The 18,400-nt window shown below is 52.3% G+C and overlaps 1 protein-coding gene across 2 annotated transcripts in view; it reads left to right on the forward strand.

Annotated features, from left to right (window-relative positions):
* Positions 1-2,209: 2,209 nt before the first annotated feature.
* LOC106731774 (cytolysin tenebrosin-B-like) overlaps positions 2,210-18,400 on the forward strand; it is a 33,763-nt gene continuing 17,572 nt past the window's right edge. The window contains exons 1-2 of one of the 2 annotated variants that reach the window (XM_075914239.1): positions 5,265-7,497; positions 8,607-8,752. In XM_075914239.1, coding sequence (XP_075770354.1) covers positions 8,652-8,752 — 101 coding nt within the window. In that variant the 5' untranslated portion in view covers positions 5,265-7,497; positions 8,607-8,651. Of the gene's footprint in view, positions 7,498-8,606; positions 8,753-18,400 lie in introns of both variants that reach the window. The other variant, XM_075914241.1, reaches the window with a different exon arrangement.

The raw sequence follows: 18,400 nt of genomic DNA on the forward strand, positions 1-18,400 counted from the left end.
TGTGCCATTGTCTCATCCACGCCTGGTGACCCTGCAGATTTGCCTGTCTAAGGGTATGTCTACACTACAGCACTAATTCAAACTAACTTAATTCAAATTAGTCAATTCGAACTAAGCTAATTTGAATTAGCGCATCTTGACCCAAAAACTAATTTGAATTAGTGTTTTGCTAATTCGAACTAGCGCGTCCACACTGATTGGATGCTGGGTCACATTTAAGGGCAGCTGAAACTGGTTCCAGCAGGGCATCAGGTCAGTAGTTGCTTTGTGTGGCTGCTGTCTGAGGCTATCTGAGGCTCGTGCTTAAAGGGACCCCCCTGGACAGCTGGTTCTCAGCTTTTCCGCTTGCTTGCCAACCTCGCCGAGGGACAGCAAAGCGTCGGTCTCTGTGCCCGTCTGTGTCAGTGGTTCCCTTTGGGGACACCGCCACAGTTGGCACCATGGAGGCAGAGCTCGCCCTGGACATGCTGCTCCAGTTTTTGGACTTGCTGCTGCAAGCCAGCCAGCAATGGCTCGAGGCTGCCTTGCACCACCTGGTGCACGTCAGCCCCCTGCCTCGCCCCCTGGCCTCCCTGGGCATTGTGGAGGAGCCGCAGCAGTGCCCGGATGCTAGCATGCCCCGCCGCATCTGGCGTCTGGACACCAGCAGCGACTGGTGGGACCGCATCGTCCTGGAGCGCTGGGGAGACAGACAGTGGACTCAGAACTTCAGGATGAAGAGGGACCCTTCTTGGAGCTCTGCGAGTGGCTCGCCCCTGCTCTGCGGCAACGGGACACTTGCATGAGGCCCGCCATCCCCCTCCAGAAGCGTGTGTCCATCGCCCTGTGGGAGCTCTCCACGCCGGACAGCTAACGATCTGTTGGGAACCAGTTCGGCATGCGAAGATCTACCGGCGGAGCGGTGCTCATGCAGGTACGGCACCCACTGGCCATTGGGCCGAGTGGGAGGGGAGCTGCAAGGAGGGAATGGGCCGCCCCAGGGAAAATGGGGGTGGGGGAGGAGGCGACAGTGCCCCGCACGGGAGGGTTCAGTCTGTCCCAGCCGTACTGCATGCTGCCCGCAGCGGCCAGGATCACAGCAGGGGCTGCTTCTGGGAGTGGAGCCCGGGCCAGTTCTAAGGAACGAACACTCCCAGCCACCTGGGCGCCCCAGTGATTCGTGGTTTGCTGTGTCTCTCTGCAGGTGGTCAAGGCCATCAACCGGGTGCTGCTCCGCAGGGTGGTCCACCTCGCCAACCCGGACGCCATCATCCAGGGGTTCGGCTCCCTCGGCTTCCCCAACTGTGGGGGGGCCATCGACGGGACGCACATCTCCATCCGTGCCCTGGAACATCAGGCCTCCCTGTCCATCAACCGCAAGGTGTACTTCTCCATGCTCCTGCAGGCCGTGTGTCACCAACAGGTCCAGTTCACGGACATTAATGTGGGCTGGTCTGGCAAGGCACATGATGCAGGGGTGTTCCTCAACTCCTCCACGTGCCAGAGGGTTCATGTCGGGACCTTCTTCCCCGACCGCCACATCAGGGTCGGGGACGTGGACATGCCCGTGTGCCTGGTGGAGGATGCGGCCTACCCCCTGCAACTCTGGTTCATGAAGCCCTACACGGGGCACCTCAACCCCTCCCGCCAGGCCTTCAATGCCAGGCTCACCAGGGTCCGCATTGTGGTCGAGGGGGCCTTCGGGCGACTGAAAGCCAGATTTAGGTGCCTCCTCACCCGCCTCGACCTTGCTGAGCACAACATCCCTCCCGTGGTATCATGTTGAGAGAGCAGAAGGGGGAGGCTTTCCTGCCAGCCTGAATGGCTGAGGCTGAGCGCATGGCTGGCCAGTAGGTGCAGCCCTGCAGAGCAGCCATCCGGGAAGCCCAGCGGGGGGCCGTCTGGATCCGGGAGGAAGCCCTGCGGGAGAGCTTCCAGGTGGAGGAGGAGGACTGAACTCTCCCTGCATGCCCCACTGGGGCCTTCTTCCACCCTCCCTCCCTTCCCCTTTTCCCTTCCTAACTCCCCTTCCTAATGTCAAATAAAGACACCTGTTTTGCCAACAAAAATCTCTTTTTATTTTACATAACTGGGATGTGGGGAGGAAGGAGTGAAGGTGGGAGAGGGGAGGGGGAAACCTGGGAGGAGGGATCTGGAAGGGGGTGGAAGGGAGGAAGGGAAGGGAAAGCTCAGGGTTGGGGGTCCTGCTGGCTCTCCCGTCTCACAGCTGTGCGGGTGCCGGGGCGTTGGTGGGGAGTGAGTGTGGAGGGTGGGGCAGGAGGGAGGGGGGTGCGGAGGAAGTGGGAGGGGGAGCAGGGGTGGGAGGGGGAGCAAGAGCTGGGGCGGCCGCAGGGGCTGGAGCAGGAGGAGGCAGGAACCTGTCCACCAGGGTCTGGAGGTGGCCTCTGAGGGCACGGCCCTGCTTCTCCAGCGCCTCCAAGCTCCACTGCCGCAGCTGCAGGTCCTCCCGGACCCAGTGCTCCTGGATGCGGATCTGGTGCTCCAGTAGCCACAGACGCCACCGGTGGTAGTCCTCCAGGTTCCTGGTGCGCCTGCTGGCCCGGGTGCGGGTGGCTGTTGCAGGCGGGGTGGTGCGCCCGGCAGTCCCAGGCGCTGCGGCTGTGGTGAAACAAGAGCAGTGGTCAGTTCTCCTTGGGGACACAGTGGGTGAAACCCAGCCCCCCTCTGCAAGGCCAGGGCCCCTGCATGACACCCAGCTGCTGCTCCATGGTGGGCAAGGCCCAGGCGCATGGTCCCTGGGCTCCCTCTCCCCCCACCCTTCCGTACACATAAGGGGACTATGATGGCACTCACATGTGGAGCCCTCCCCGGCCTCGGATGACACAGGTGATGTGCTCTGTGGGGTGACTCGGGGGTCCTGGGTCTCCTCCGGTGGCCAGGCTGTCAGCCATGCGGCTGTAGACAGCTGCGTTCCTGTGGTTAGTGCGGAGATCGTGGACGTTGGAGGCCTCCCCCCAAACCTCGATGAGGTCCACGATCTCCTCACTAGACCAGGTGGGCGCCCACCTCTTACAGCCCAGGGCAGGCTCCTGGGAGCCGCCAGCCTGGTCCTGGGAAGAGGCAGAGGGCTGGGTGGCAGCGGGTGGCTGGCTCATCCCATGCTAGGTGGAGGGTCTGTTGGCTGGGTGCTGGCAGGCTTGCAACTGGCACAAGAACTGTAGCCAGACCGTGCCCCTTTAAGGGCTCCGGGGCCGGGAGGGGGGCAGAAGAGTTTCCCTGGTTGTGCCCAGAGTGGCCACCAGGGCAAGCTGGGGAGGGCTAGCCTCCCACTAGTTCGAATTAAGGGGCTACACAGCCCTTATTTCAAACTACTTAAATTGAACTAGGTGTTAGTCCTCGTGGAATGAGGTTTACCTAGTTCGAATTAAGTGCTCCACTAGTTTGAATTAAGTTCAAACTAGCGGTTTGTATGTGTAGCGCCTATTGAAGTTAATTAGAACTAACAGCTGTTAGTTCAAATTCACTTTGTAGTGTAGACATACCCTGACTGTGTATGGAGTTGGAAGGGTCCTAGACCCGGGGTGGACAAATTCCAGCCGAGAGACCGTGTCCAATTTTTCCTGGTTAGCCCCGGGTGGAGCCCCACTTCCAGATTTCCCTGCACCTCTGCAGATACAGGAGGTCACAGCCCCATTGGGCTGCAGACACCCAATGATGCAGATGTTTGCTTAGGGGTTGGGAAGAGGGGCAGACAGTATCCCAATGCAAGGGCACAGATGTTAGAGGGGAGGGCAGGGCAGGAAGGATCACAGTGCAAGGGCACAGATGTTAGAGAGGAGCTCAGGGCAAGTAGGCTCACAGTACAGGGGTGCAGATCTTAGCAGGGGGAGAATCCCAGCACGAAGATATTGGGGGTGTCAGGGTGAGGACTCAGTTTCATGTCTTTTGTAGGCTGTATCTAGGCTCCAGTTTGCATGTACTATATCGCCAACCCCCAGTGTTCAGAACTGGTGAGTCAGCCCCTCTCTCCTCCCTGCCCCACAGAGCCTGGCTTCTTGGAATCCCAGATACAAATACACTGCGGGATCTTTTCATCTGGCAGCTGGTGGTCGAGGTCTTTGGCTGAACTCGGGGTGTGTTTTCTAGCTGATCTCCACAAACCATGGGACCTAAAAAAAAAGGTGTCCGGGATTCTCTTCTAACCAAGCAAGCCCGATTGACTCAGCCAGCGCGATCCCAGTTGCTAGTCGTCATGCGGCATCAGGCAGTGAAATTCCCAGATCTGGCGTCATTCTAATAATGGGGCAGGGGCTTTCCAGGGGGGAAACGTCCCCAGTTGTCAGGAGCCTACTGAGCAAATCAGGGGAGTTGGCATCACTGAGATCTAGCCAGTGTCACAAAACGAGTGAACAGTTTTGCAGCTTGCACCATGGGTGATGGTGAACGGTGCAGTGCCCGGCTGTGGGGCTCTGCTCAAAGACTGGCTGGAGAGGGGCTGGCTCTGGATGTTGCTGGCACTTTGGGCTGAGCAGCCATAGAGCACCCAGGCTCCAGCTCTGGTGCTTGGGCAGCTGCGCGGTGCAGTGTGGAAAACCCCTGGGATCTGGACGCTGGGCAAGTGCAGCCCCCACCATGTCAGCCAATCAGCTCTTTGTTTGGGTGTGGCCAGGAGCCCGGAGCTGCTGGCCCAGGCCTTCCAGCTGGGTGCAAGTCACTCAACCTGAGCCAGATAGAACCTTTCCTGCTGTCACAGTGCTTGATCCATCAGCCCAGGGTCCTGCTGAGTCGGTCTAGCAGCATCTCCACAGTGACATGACCCTGCAAGGGCCCTGTAGGACCAGGCGTCGCCTCCCCAGCTCAGGCCCAGTGACTCTGAGCCTGGCCATGGAGGAGCTACTGATCCACTGCATGCCCCACTGCATGCCTACTGAGCCACTGCATGCCTCCACTACCCTACTGATCCACTGCATATCTCCACTACCCTACTGAGCCACTGCATGCCCCACTGAACCCCTAATGAGCCACTGCATATCTCCACTACCCTACTGAGCCACTGCATGCCCCACTGAACCCCTAATGAGCCACTGCATGTCTCCACTACCCTATTGAGCCACTCCATGCCCCACTGCCCTCTGCTTAGCCACTGCATGTCCCCCCAGTGCCCCCCTACAAGACTTGGGAGAAGGTGCTGACTTTGGCTGTGCTCTGCAGAGGGAGCAAGGCTCTCTGCTCCATGCTGAAAACCAGCTCTGCTACCTCTTCCAGGACCTTTTCCAGCACCTGGGTTGGCTGGAGGGCCGGATTCACTTCCTAGTGGAGCTAAGGGTGACCTGATGGTGGCGCTGGCAATGTGGCATACAGAGAGGCTGCATGACAGGGCGAGATGGGGATTCAATGGTTGGGCCATGCGGCTGCCCTCCCAGCCCAGTGATTCCCCCCTAACCCCAAATCCTTGCCCTGATCCCCCCACCCGAACCCTCTGCACTGAGCCTCCTGTCCCCCACAACCTTCTGCCCTGACTCCTGTACCTGCCCCTACACTCCTGTCCTGGCTTCTGTACCCCCTCAATCCAACCTGCAGCCCCACACCTTCTGCTCCGATCCTAACCCCACTCCCAAGCTCTGACTCCGGCACCCCCCCCACACACAATCCCTTGCCCTGTGATGCTTACACACTCCTGTCCCAACTCCTGCACCTCCAACCCTAACCCTCTGCTCAGAGCCCCCCCACCACTCCAACCCACACTTAAATTTCTCACTGTCGTATTGCATCCCTCATCCTCCGTTCTGAGCCTCCCTTCGCCTGCACCCCCTCTTCCCCCGCACGAGGGCCATGTTGTGACAGGGCAGTACCTGTCAGAAATGTAAGTTGCTTTCACCCTGCTTACACCTATGGGACGGCCTTATACACCCCTCCCCCGGGCCACAGGGACATGCTGTGCTGTACAGCAAGCAACCAGAAGCTGTTCTAGCCCTGCTGTGTGGCTGGTGATAGCGGTGGGCACTCCCAGCTGATGGGAGCAGCAGGAGGGGCTACGGGGGACAGGGAGAGAGCGAGTGAGCCAGCAAGTGGAGCTGGGAGGCAAGGGTGGTGGAGGGGATTCGTGGAGACCCCTGGCCCCTCCTGGAGCCCTGCCTAGGAGGCTCTGGGGACTGACACAGGCCGTAAGCTAAACTGAGTTTGAGGCCCCTGGGTAGATTATCAGCAAGGTCCCTTCTGATTGTGAAATCTCTTTAGATTCCCTTTTCTCACATACCAGCTCTAGATGGGGCTCCCTAGATGAGACGACGATGAGGTGGATGCGTAACTGGCTGGAGAACCCTTCTCACAGAGTCGTTATTAACGGTTCACAGTCCTACTGGAAGGGCAGAACAAGTGGGGTTCTGCAGGGGTCTGTTTGGGGACCGGTGCTGTTCAATAAATTCATCAATAATTTACATATTGGCCTAGAGAGGATGCTTATTAACTTTGCAGAAGGTACCAAGCTGGGAGGGGTTGCAAGTGCTTGGAGGACAGGATGATAATTCACAATGATCTGGACAAACTAGAGAAGTGGTCTGAGGTAAATGTGGTGAAGTTTAATAAGGACAAATGCAAAGTGCTCCACTCAGAGAGAGACAATCAGTGTCCCACACACAGCATGGGAAGCGACTATCGAGGAAGGAGCACTGCAGAACGGGATCTAGGGGTCAGAGTGGAACACAAGCTAAATCTGAGTCTGAGAGACACAGTTGCAAAAAAAAGAAACATGACAAGAGTGTTGTGAGCAGGACACGAGAAGTCAATCATCTTCTCCACTCTGCAATGGTTCGGCCTCAGTTGGAGTATTGTGCCCAGTTTTGGGGAACATATTTCGAGAAAGATGTGGAGAAATTGGAGAGAGTTCAGAGAAGAGCAACAAAAATGATTAAAGGTCTAGAGAACATGAGCTATGATGAGGGAAGACTGAAAGAAATGGGCTTATTTAGTTCAGAAAAGAGAAGACTGAGGGTATGTCTAGAGACTACAGAGCTTTCCTGGGATACCGGTGGTATCTGCTGCATCTGTGTTGGCTCCTTCCCCACTCTGGCATGATAAATGCAGAAGTGCGGGCCTGCAAAAGTCCCCCAAAACCTTATTTACCAGGTTTTGGTATAAAACTTTCTCCCAAAATCTTAACCTAGATTTGGGGAATAAAATGTCCATTGCCAGCAGCCAAATATGCTAAAGCAATCAGGGAGAGACTACTGAGAAATCTCACCCCTAAAGTACAAACCAGGACACAAAAAGCCCTGACTCCTGTAATTAAACAGTTCAACTACAACGTCTTGTTACACTGACAGTGCTTCCTTCCGCCACCTGTGGCCCATGCGACTGGCGCTTTCCTGTGGTTGATCAGCACAGTCACCACCCAGTTTCCCGTAAATGCTCTGAGAGGTTTGCAGTCCTTAGACCCGGGGGCTGGGCTCTGCCTTCCTACAAAACCGGCAAGGGCCTCTACCTCTGGGGCACAGAGAGACTCTGGAAGCGCCCAAGGGAGCTCACCAGCAGGAGGCTGTTGATCTGCTACAGTCCCAGGTACGTCGGTTCCCATTGCCCCTCAGTGGGGCTGTCCGAGTGCGTCCACAGCTGCTGTCTTGCTCTCGGCTCGGAGGGGTGAGATTTTAATCAGGCAATGGCAGCAAACGTCGATTTCACGGTGGGAACACACAAACCAACAACACGATTCCCTGGAGAACAACCCACCTTTGCTGCCAGGAGGAGCGAGAACCACGCTGCTGTAAAACTAGTGGAGCCGGATTAGAGGCCATTTGTGGATTTGAAATCTAATGGTGGTGATTTGTGGCAGAGGGGCTGCGACGCTTTAACTTTTTGAATCTCAGTGTCCACTCTGGTTCAATTATTGTCGCCCGACGCCTCCGTTATCTCCACCAATGGGAAGCCGAGTCACCTCTTCAGGGGAAACCTCAAAGAGCTGCTGGAGACAAACCCTGCCCCTCCCACTGCCGGGGTCCCTACAACGGGCCCTTCTCAGCTTGGGCTTTGCTCCTGGCCCCGGCCACTCCCTGGAGGCTGGTGCCCGGCCAAGCGGAGGAGCAGGCTGGGCGTGTGAGCACAGCGATTGCTGCCCATGGAGCGGCTTCTCCCAGCTGGGCTGGATTCCTGGCCGGACGCAGCCAATGACCAAACTGCAGAGGGGCCAGGAGTACACCGCGGGCTGTGATGTATTGGAGAGTATAAAATGGCACCCCCACCGGATCCTCCTCTCCCAGCCCCCCCCATACCCATTCATCCCTCTCCCACTATTCCTGGCCCGCTCCCTAGCACTCACCCACACACTTCCCTCCACATTCCTGCCCCTCCCTAGGGCCCAGAGTGCCCACTGAGCTACGGCAGACGTGCCTGGGCCCCCTTCCTCCACTGTTGCAGGTTGTGTAGATCCCTGTAAGGAGCAGGCCAGCCCGAGAGCCAGCAAGTAACCCACAGGGGCAGCAGTGAGCGTCCCCCATTGTTGTGCTGGCTCTGCCCCATCTTCAATAGCCAGGGTTCCTTTGTAGCCCTTCCACCCCCTACACCCTGCCCGTGCACAGCCCTGCCCTGCAGACCAAGGGCGCTGTGTGACCTGGCTGGCAGAAGGCCCACGCAGCCAGGGCTGGCAGGGGAGTGAGTTGGCTCTTCTTCCACAGGGGCACTGCAGAGGCTGCTGCTGAACAGTCCTTCCGCACTGCACAATGACAACCGTTGAAAAGGTGGTGGGGGATCTGAACGTCGGCAGGTGTGTGGGCATCGAGATATTTAACAACACTGAAAATATGACTCTCGAGAACCCCAGGTGAGCAAGTTCCCATGCCCCCCCCCCCGCCGCACACCTCTATGGACTGGCCAGGATGTGGGGTACATGCCTGATATTGAGTGTCTGTCTGCCATTCCCATACACCTCCTCCATCCATCCCCCCACTCCCATACACCTCCACGCTCTCCCCACCCCTTCCAGACTGGGTGTCGGGGGCTCCCTGGAAACGGGCTTGGAAGCCCTGGGGACTATCCAATAGCTGTGTAACTGCCAAGATTTCATGCAGTTACATACATGACTGTTCAGTGACATGGCAGATAATGCACCGAGTCTGGAATGGAACTTCACCATTTAAAGGTCGCTACTGAGGCTCGGGGATGCGCATGTGGGGGATTCCCTCCCCCTCCACGTGGTGTCTGCAGGGCTGGGAGTGTCTTACCAGAAACCAGCGCAGCCCCTTGGGGGAAGCTTGGTGCTTCCTCCTGTGCAGCATCTACAGGGGTGAGAGGGACTTCGCTCCCTCCTCACGCTGACTCCCATGTGCAGCAGCCAGGCTGCCTGCAGCTTTTCCTTCCACCCTCTAGAATTTCAACAATTTTTAAAAACATGGACAGGACACCCACACTGCTAACCCTAACTGAAACACTCACCCAAAACCCTAACCCTAAACCTAACCCTTACCGAAACCCTCACCCTCACCCTCACCGAAACCCTCACCCAAACCCTAACCCTAACTCTAACCCTAACCCTCACCCTAACTCCAACGCGAACCATAACACTTGCCAAATGCTATCCCAAACTCTAAACCTAACCTAACTGAATCCAAACCCTAACCATAAATCTAACCCTTTACCAATCCCTAACACAAACCCAAACTCTAACCCTAAATCTTTTCTAATCCTAACCCTAACTCTAACCCATTCCTTATCCAAACCTTTAATCCAAACCTTTCCCTAACCCTAACCCTATCTCTCTCTGTTTTACTGTTCCTAATCCTATCTTTAACCCTATCCCTTACCCAAATCCTAAACCTAGCTCGAACCCTTACCCTAACCCTAACTATAACCAAACGCTATCCTAACCCTAATCCTTACCCTCACACTAAACGCTACCCCAACCCTAACACTAACCATAACCTTAATGCAAGCCCTAACCCAAACCCTAATCCTATTTTTTATTTGAACCTAATCTCTAACCCTAACCCTAATCCAATTCCTAACCCTAACCATAAATGCTAACCCTAACCCTACATCTATCCCTAACCCTATTCCTAACCTTAACCATAACCCTCTTCCTATCTCTAACCCTAAGCATAACCCTACACCTAATGCTAACCCTAAGCCAAATCCTAACACTAACATTAATTCTAACCCTAACCCTAACCATACTCCTAACCCTAACCCTATCCCTAACACTAACCTTACCATGAACCCCATCCCTACTCCTAATCTGAGCCCTGACCTTAACTGATAACCCTAAACATGTCATAAAGCAAAAAGTTAACCCAAACCCTAACTCGAACCCTTTCCCTAACCCTATGCCAACTCTATCCCTATATCTAACCCTAACCGTGTCCCGATTCCTAACCATAATCAAAATGTATCTCCAATCTTATCCTTAACCCAAACTCTAACCCTAACACTAACCCTAACCCAAATCCTAACCAAATGCTATTACCGGGAAGAAATGCAGAGGGGAACGAGCAAGAAAGGAGGACCCCTGTTTCGAATGGAGAAGATAGGGAGATCGACTGGTTATCTGAGGTGTTTGTACACTAATGCGAGAAGCCTGGGGAACAAACAGGAAGAACTGGAGGCCCTGGCCCAGACCAAGAAATATGATTTAATTGGGATAACAGAGACTTGGTGGGATGACTCGCATGACTGGAGCGCTGTCATGGAAGGGTATAGACTGTTCAGGAACAACAGGCAGGGGAGAAAAGGAGGAGGAGTTGCACTATATGTTAAGAGAGCACTATGATTGCTCCGAACACCAGTATAAAAAGGGAGAAAAACTTGTTGAGAGTCTATGGGTTAAATTTAAAGGAGCAAACAACAGCAGTGATGTTGTGGTTGGTGTCTACTACAGGACACCAAATCAGGTGGATGAGGTAGATGAGGCTTTCTTCGGACAATTGAGAGAAGCTTCCAGATCACAGGCCCTGGTTCTCGTGGGGGACTTTAATCACCCTGACATCTGTTGGGAAACTAATACGGCAGTACACAGGCAATTCAGGAAGATTTTTGGAGAATGTTGGGGATAATTTCTTGACACAAGAGCTGAAGGGTCCGACCAGGGGCCATTTACAGCTTGACCTTCTGCTCACAAACAGGGAGGAACTAATAGGGGAAGTAGAGGTGGGTGACAACCTGGGAAGCAGTGATCATGAGATGGTAGATTTCAGGATCCTGACCAAAAGAAGAAAAGAGACTAGTAAAATACACTCCTTTGACTTCAAAAAAGCAGATTTTGACTCCCTCAGAGATCTGATATGCAGAATCCCCTGGGTTGCTAACATGAAGGGGAAATGAGTCCAGGACAGCTGGCAGTATTTTAAAGAAGCCTTATTGAAGGCACAGAAAGAAACCATCCCGACGTGTAGCAAGAGAGGCAAACATGGTAGGAGACCGGATTGGCTTACAGGGGAAATCCTTGGTGAACTTAAGCACAAGAAGGAAGCTTACAAAGAGTGGAAACTTGGACAAATGACCAGGGAGGGGTTTAAATGTCTAGCTCGAGAATGCCGGAGGGTTATTAGGAAGGTGAAAGTGCAAATGGAATTGCTACTGGCTAAGGACGTGAAGCATAACAAAAAAGATTTCTACAGGCATGTTAACAAGAAGGTGATCAGAGAGGGTGTGCAGCCCCTAATGGAGGAAGGAGGTAACCTAGTGACAGATGATGTGGGGAAAGCTGAAGTACTCAATGCTTTCTTTGCCTCTGTATTCACGGACAAGGTTGGCTCCTGGACTTCTGCGCTAAGTGACGCAAGATGTGATGAAGATGGACAGCCCTTGGTGGGTAAAGAACAGGGTATGTCTACACTACAAAGTTAGTTTGAACTAACAGACGTTAGTTCGAACTAACTTTCATAGGCGCTACACTAGCGCTCCGTTAGTTCGAACTAGGTAATCCTCATTCCACGAGGATTAAGCCTAGTTCGAATTTACTAGTTTGAATTAACGGGTGTGTAGCCCCTTAATTCGAACTACTGGGAGGCTAGCCCTCCCCAGGTTTCCCTGGTGGCCACTCCGGCCAACACCAGGGAAACTTGTCTGCCCCCCTCCCAGCCCCGGACCCCTAAAGGGGCACAGGCTGGCTACGGTGCCCATGCCAGTTGCAAGCCTGCCAGCACCCAGCCAGCAGACCCTGCACCTGGCACGGATCGAGCCAGCCACCCGATGCCCCCCAGCCCTCCCCCTCTTCCCGGGACCAGGCTGGCGGCTCCTGGGAGCTTGCCCGGGACCGCGAGAGGTGGGCACCCGCCTGGGCTAGTGCAGACATCGTGGACCTCGTCCACGATCTCAGCACTAGGCACAGGAAAGTGGCAGGCTTGGGCAGGAGAGCTGCCAGCCTGGCCACCCAGGAGCAGGTTTGCATGAAAATCAAGGGGGTCCACTGAGACACCCAACCCTGAGCCCTGAGCTTACAATGGCCGTCCTGGGTCAGTCCAAAGGTCCATCTAGCCCAGTAGCCTGTCTGCCGACAGTGGCCAACCCTAGGGACCCTGGAGGGGATGGACTGAAGACAGTGACCAAGCCATTTGTCTCGTGCCATCCCTCTCCAGCCTTCCACAAACCTTGGGCAGGGATACCACTCCTACCCCTTGGCTAATAGCACTCCATGGACCCAACCTCCATGACTTGATCTCACTTCCCTTTAAACTCTGTTCTAGTTCTAGCCTTCATAGCCTCCTGCAGCAAGGAATTCCACAGGTTGACTCTTTGCTTTGTGAAGAACAACTTTCTCTTACTAGTTTGAAGCCTGCTCCCCATTCCTTTCCTTTGGTGTCCTCTAGTCCTTCTTTATGGGAACTAATGAAGAACTTTTCTGTATGTACCCTCTCCATCTGATATGCAGAATCCCCTGGGTTGCTAACATGAAGGGGAAATGAGTCCAGGACAGCTGGCAGTATTTTAAAGAAGCCTTATTGAAGGCACAGAAAGAAACCATCCCGAGGCGTAGCAAGAGAGGCAAACATGGTAGGAGACCGGATTGGCTTACAGGGGAAATCCTTGGTGAACTTAAGCACAAGAAGGAAGCTGCTTTTAGAGACCTCTATCCTGTCCCCCCTCCATCTCCTCTTGTCTAAGCTGAAAAGTCCCAGTCTCTTTAGCCTCTCTTCATATGGGGCCTGTTCCCAACCCCTGATCATTTTAGTTGCCCTCCCCTCTCCCAGACTCTCTCTTCCCCTCTCCCACCTCCTTTTCCCAGTCTCCCCCAGTTTTGTTCAATAAAGACAGATTTCATTTTTGAACACAATTGTCCTTTATTTTGTACATCAAGAAAAGGGGCTAGGGAAGGGTAAGTGGAAGTAGGTGAGGGAGGAATGGGGCATGAGCCCCCGATGGGGAGGACGGGGCTGGCTCTGCGGGCTTTTGGGGGTGGAAGCTCTCCTGCAGCCCCCCGATTGCCTCCTCTCCCCAGATGGCAGCCTGCGGCAAGTGCAGCCGGTCTGATGGCCGAGTGCTGTGATGTGCCCAGTGTGGGTACTCCAGGAACTCCAAGCCAGGACTGCTTTGCAAGCGGGGCACCCCTGAGAACTGTCTGTCCGGGGTGGGTCGGGACCCTTTAAACGCAGCCCTCGGCTAGCCTGAGACAGCAACTCCACGCTCTAAGTCCTCCTCTGATGTCCTGCTGGCACTACTTCCGGCCATCCTTAAGCCTGGTTCAGGGTCCACTTAATGTGGACATGCTAGTTCGAATTAGCAAAACGCTAATTCGAACTAGTTTTTTAGTCTAGATCCGTTAGTTCGAATTAGCTTAGTTCGAATTAACTTATTCGAACTAAGTTAGTTCGAATTAACGTTGTAGTGTAGACATACCCCAGGTTAGGAACTTTTTAGAAAAGCTAAACGTACACAATTCCATGGGTCCAGACTTAATGCACCCGAGGGTACTGAGGGAGTTGGTAAATGTCATTAAGGAGACTTTGGCCTTTATCTTTGAAAAGTTGTGGAGTTCGGGAGAAATCCTGGATGACTGGAAAAAAGCAAATGTAGTGCTCATCTTCCAAAAAGGGAAGATGGACTATCCAGGGAACTATAAGCCGGTCAGTCTTACCTCAGTTCCTGGAAAAATCATGGAAGGGATCCTTAAGGAATCCATTTTGAGGCACTTGGAATAGAGGAAAGTGATTAGGAATAGTCAGCATGGAATAATTGGCTCTGTGGACGTGGGAAAGTCAGTGGATGTGATATACCTTGACTTTAGCAATATTCTTGCCAGCAAGTTAAGGGAATGTGGATTGGATAAATGGATGGTAAGATGGATACAAAGATGGCTAGAAGGCTGGGCCCACCAGGTCAACGGCTCGATGTCAGGATGGCGGTTGGTTTCTAGCGGAGTGCCCCAAGGTTCGGTTCTAGGACCGGTTTTGTTCCATATCTTTATTTATGACCTGGATGAGGGGATGGATTGCACCCTCAGCAAGTTTGCAGATGACACTAAGCTACGGGGAGAGGTAGATATGCTTGAGGGCAGAGATAGGGTCCAGAGTGACTTAGTCAAATTGGAGGATTGGGCCACAAGAAATCTGATGAAGTTCAACAAGGACAGGTTCAGAGACCTGCACTTGGGATGGAAGAATCCTAAGCATAGATACAAGCTGGGGACCAACCAGTTACGTAGTAGTTCTGCAGAAAAGGACCTGGGGGTTACAGTGGATGAGAAGCTGGATATGAGTCAACAGTGTGCCCTTGTAGCCAAGAAGGCTAATGGCATATTAGGTTGCATTAAGAGGAGCATTGCCAGCAGATCCAGAGATGTCATTATTCCCCTTTATTCGGCTCTGGTGAGGCCACATCTGGAGTATTGTGTCCAGTTCTGGGCCCCTTGCTACAAAAAGGATGTGGACGCATTGGAGAGGGTCCAGCGGAGGGCAACCAAAATGATAAGTGGGCTGGAGCATATGACTTATGAAGAGAGGCTGAGGGATTTGGGTCTGTTTAGTCTGCAGAAGCGAAGAGTGAGGGGGGATTTGATAGCAGCCTTCAACTTCCTGAAGGGAGCTTCCAAAGAGGATGGAGAAAGGTACTAACAGATGGCAGAACAAGGAGCAATGGTCTCAAGTTGTGGTTGGATATTAGGAATAACTATTTCACTAGTAGGGTGGGGAAGCAGTGGAATGGGTTCCCTAGGGAAATAGTGGAATCTCCATCCCTAGAGGTGTTTAAGTCTCAGCTTGACCAAGCCCTGGCTGGGTTGATTTAGTTGTGATTGGTCCTGCCTAGAGCAGGGGGCTGGGCTTGATGTCCTTCTGGGTTCTCTTCCAGCTCTATGGTTCTATGATTCTATCCCTACCCCTAATGCTATCCTAAAACTACACACTAACCCTAAGACTAAATCTAATGATAACCAAATCCAATCTCTAAACCTAACCCTAATCCTAAATGCTAACCCTAACTGTAACTTTAACCCTATTCCTAAAAGTAGCCCTAATTCTAATCGTAACCTTAACCGTAACCCTAACACCAGGGCTGGATTAAGGGGTGGCCTAGCTGGGCAGCTGTCCGGGGCGCCAACCTATTGGTGGTGCCTGATGGCAGCTGCAAGGGGTGCACCTAGTTCCCGGATCGCGGGCTGCAGCAGCTCCCAGCCACCACCCTGCAGTGGCCGCCTGGGACGGAGCCCGTGTTAACCCCTGCAGTGCCGGCCAGCACCGCCCTGCCACACGTGTCCTGCCAACGCTAGCTCCGCATGCCACCCCTTACATCTGCCATCGGGCAGCACATTGAGGGGGAGGGCACACATGCACAGTGCGCCCGGGGCAGAGCCGCGCATGCATCACGCGCCTGCTGCCTGGGGCACCAGAATTGCTCGAGCCGGCACTGCCTAACACTATCACTAACCCTAACTCTAATCCTAAACCAAACAATTACACTATCCCTAACACTAAAAGAACCCACCCTTGACTTTGTCCCTAACCCTAACTCTAACCCTCACCCTAACACTTACCCTAACCAAATGCTATCATTAACCCTAACCCTATACTAACCCTACATGCAAATGGTAACCCCAACCCAAAACCTAACTCTACATGCTAACGCTATCCCTAACCCTAACACTAACCCTAACCCTAAATGTTAACCCTCACTCTAGCACTAATCCTCTTCCTAACCCTATCTGTAACTGTAACCCTAACCTGAGCCCTAGCCCTAACCTCAACCATACACCTAACTCTAACCCTAAAACACTAAGGCCGTGTCTACATTGGCAAGGTTTTGTGCAAAAGCGATTGCTTTTGCGCAAAATCTTGCCTCCTGTCTACACTGGCTGTGAGTATTTGCGCAAGAACACTGACTTGTAATGTACAAAATCAGTGCTTCTTGCACAAATATTCTGATGCTCCCGCTCAGGGATAAGCCGTCTTGCGCAAGTATTCTTGCGCAAGAGGCCAGTGTAGATAGGCAATGTCAATTTCTTGCGCAAGAAAGCCCGATGGCAAAAATGGCCATAGGAGCTTTCTTGCACAAGAGAGTGTCTACACTGACATGGATGCTTTTGTGCAAAAGCACATCTTTTGCGCAAAAGCACATGCCAGTGTAGACGCTCTCTTGTGCAAATACTTTTAACGGAAAAACTCTTCCGTTAAAAGTATTTGCACAAAATCTTGCTAGTATAGACTTAGCCTAACAGAATCCCAGCAATATTTACCCTAACTCTAACCCATAACCTAAACCCTAGCCCCAACTCTAACTCTAACCCTATGCCCGACCCTAACCCTAATCTTAACCCTAATCCTAAAACAAATCCTAACCCTAACGCTAAACCTACATTAAATGTAATCCTAAACATAACCTTTACCCTAATGTTGAATTTAGCCTTATCCTTATCCCTAAGCATAATCTTAACGTTAACCCTATTCCTAGCCATGTAACTATCTGTAACCCTAACACTAACACCAGCCCTAATCCTAATCACAAATCTAACTCTAACCCTCACGAAATGTTATCCCCAACCCTAAAACAAATCCTAACCCTAACGCTAAACAGAACTTAATCCTAACTCTAACCTTAACCCTAATCCTATCCCTATTCCTAACCCTAACTTTAACCCTAACCCTAACCAAACACTAAACCACACCCTATCCCCATCCCGATTCCTAATCCTAAAACATAACCCTAAACTTAACTCTACCCCATCCATATCCCTAACTGTAACTCTAACCCTAACTCTAACCCTGAACCTAACCCTAACCAAATGCGATCCCTAACCCTAATCCTAACCTAACCCTATACACTAACCCTAACCCTAAATCTAACAATAACCAAACACCATCCCTAAGCCTAACACTAACCATAATCCTAAATGCTAACCCTAACCCTATTTCTAACCCTAACCCTAACCCCTAAAACAAACCCTAACTCTAACCCAAATCCAAATGCAAATCCGAACTAAATGGTATCCCTAACCCTATCCCTAACACTATCGCTAATCCTAATAGTAACCGTGATAGAAATGTAGCCGTGTTAATCTGGGGTAGCTGAAGCAAAATGCAGGACAATGTAGCACTTTAAAGACTAACAAGATGGTTTATTAGATGATGAGCTTTCGTGGGCCAGACCCACTTCCTCAGATCAAATAGTGGAAGAAAATAGTCACAACCATATATACCAAAGGATACAATTTAAAAAAATGAACACATATGAAAAGGACAAATCACATTGCAGAGCAGGAGAGGGATGCAGGGGGGGGAGGGGGGAAGGAAGGAAGGTAAGTGTCTGTGAATTGATGATATTAGATGTAGGGAGAGTGGGATGTTTGTGAGTTAATGGTATTATAGGTGATAATTGAGGAAGCTATCTTGGTAATGGGTAAGATAGTTCAAGTGTTTGTTCATTCCTTTTTGGAGAGGATCACTATTTGATCTGAGGAAGTGGGTCTGGCCCATGAAAGCTCATCATCTAATAAACCATCTTGTTAGTCTTTAAAGTGCTACATTGTCCTGCATTTTGCTTCACCTAATAGTAACCCTCACTGTAAACAATAGCTCTAATCTTAACCCTAGCCCTTTCGCTAACCCTAACCCCAATCCTATCTGTATCTTTAACCCTGACCCTAATCTTGACCCGGTTCTTATACATAACCCTAACCCTAACTCTAATCCTATCACTAACACTAACCATAACGCTAACCCTAACTGAGTCTGTATTGCTATCCTTAACCCTGTCTTTAACCCTATCCCTAACACTCATCCTAACACTATCACTAACCCTAACCCTGTCTTCTCCTGGTCCTCGGCTCATAGGATAAAGGAAGCAAATGGAACTGTAGTCCCTTAACAATGGCCTGTATGCCGTAAGCACTCACAATCTAGCTGGGAAGGGAAGAGACATTCTGGTTAGCTAGACTTCAGCCAAATCAGTGGAAATATTTTAAACTTTCATTCTAATTGGCTGGATCCAGAGGTGGGTGGACTCCAGGAGCCAATCGAAACCTGAGAAGCAATAGCCACTATAAAACTCC

The sequence above is a fragment of the Pelodiscus sinensis genome, chromosome 33, assembly GCF_049634645.1.
Source record: "Pelodiscus sinensis isolate JC-2024 chromosome 33, ASM4963464v1, whole genome shotgun sequence".
Lineage (NCBI taxonomy): Eukaryota > Metazoa > Chordata > Testudines > Trionychidae > Pelodiscus > Pelodiscus sinensis.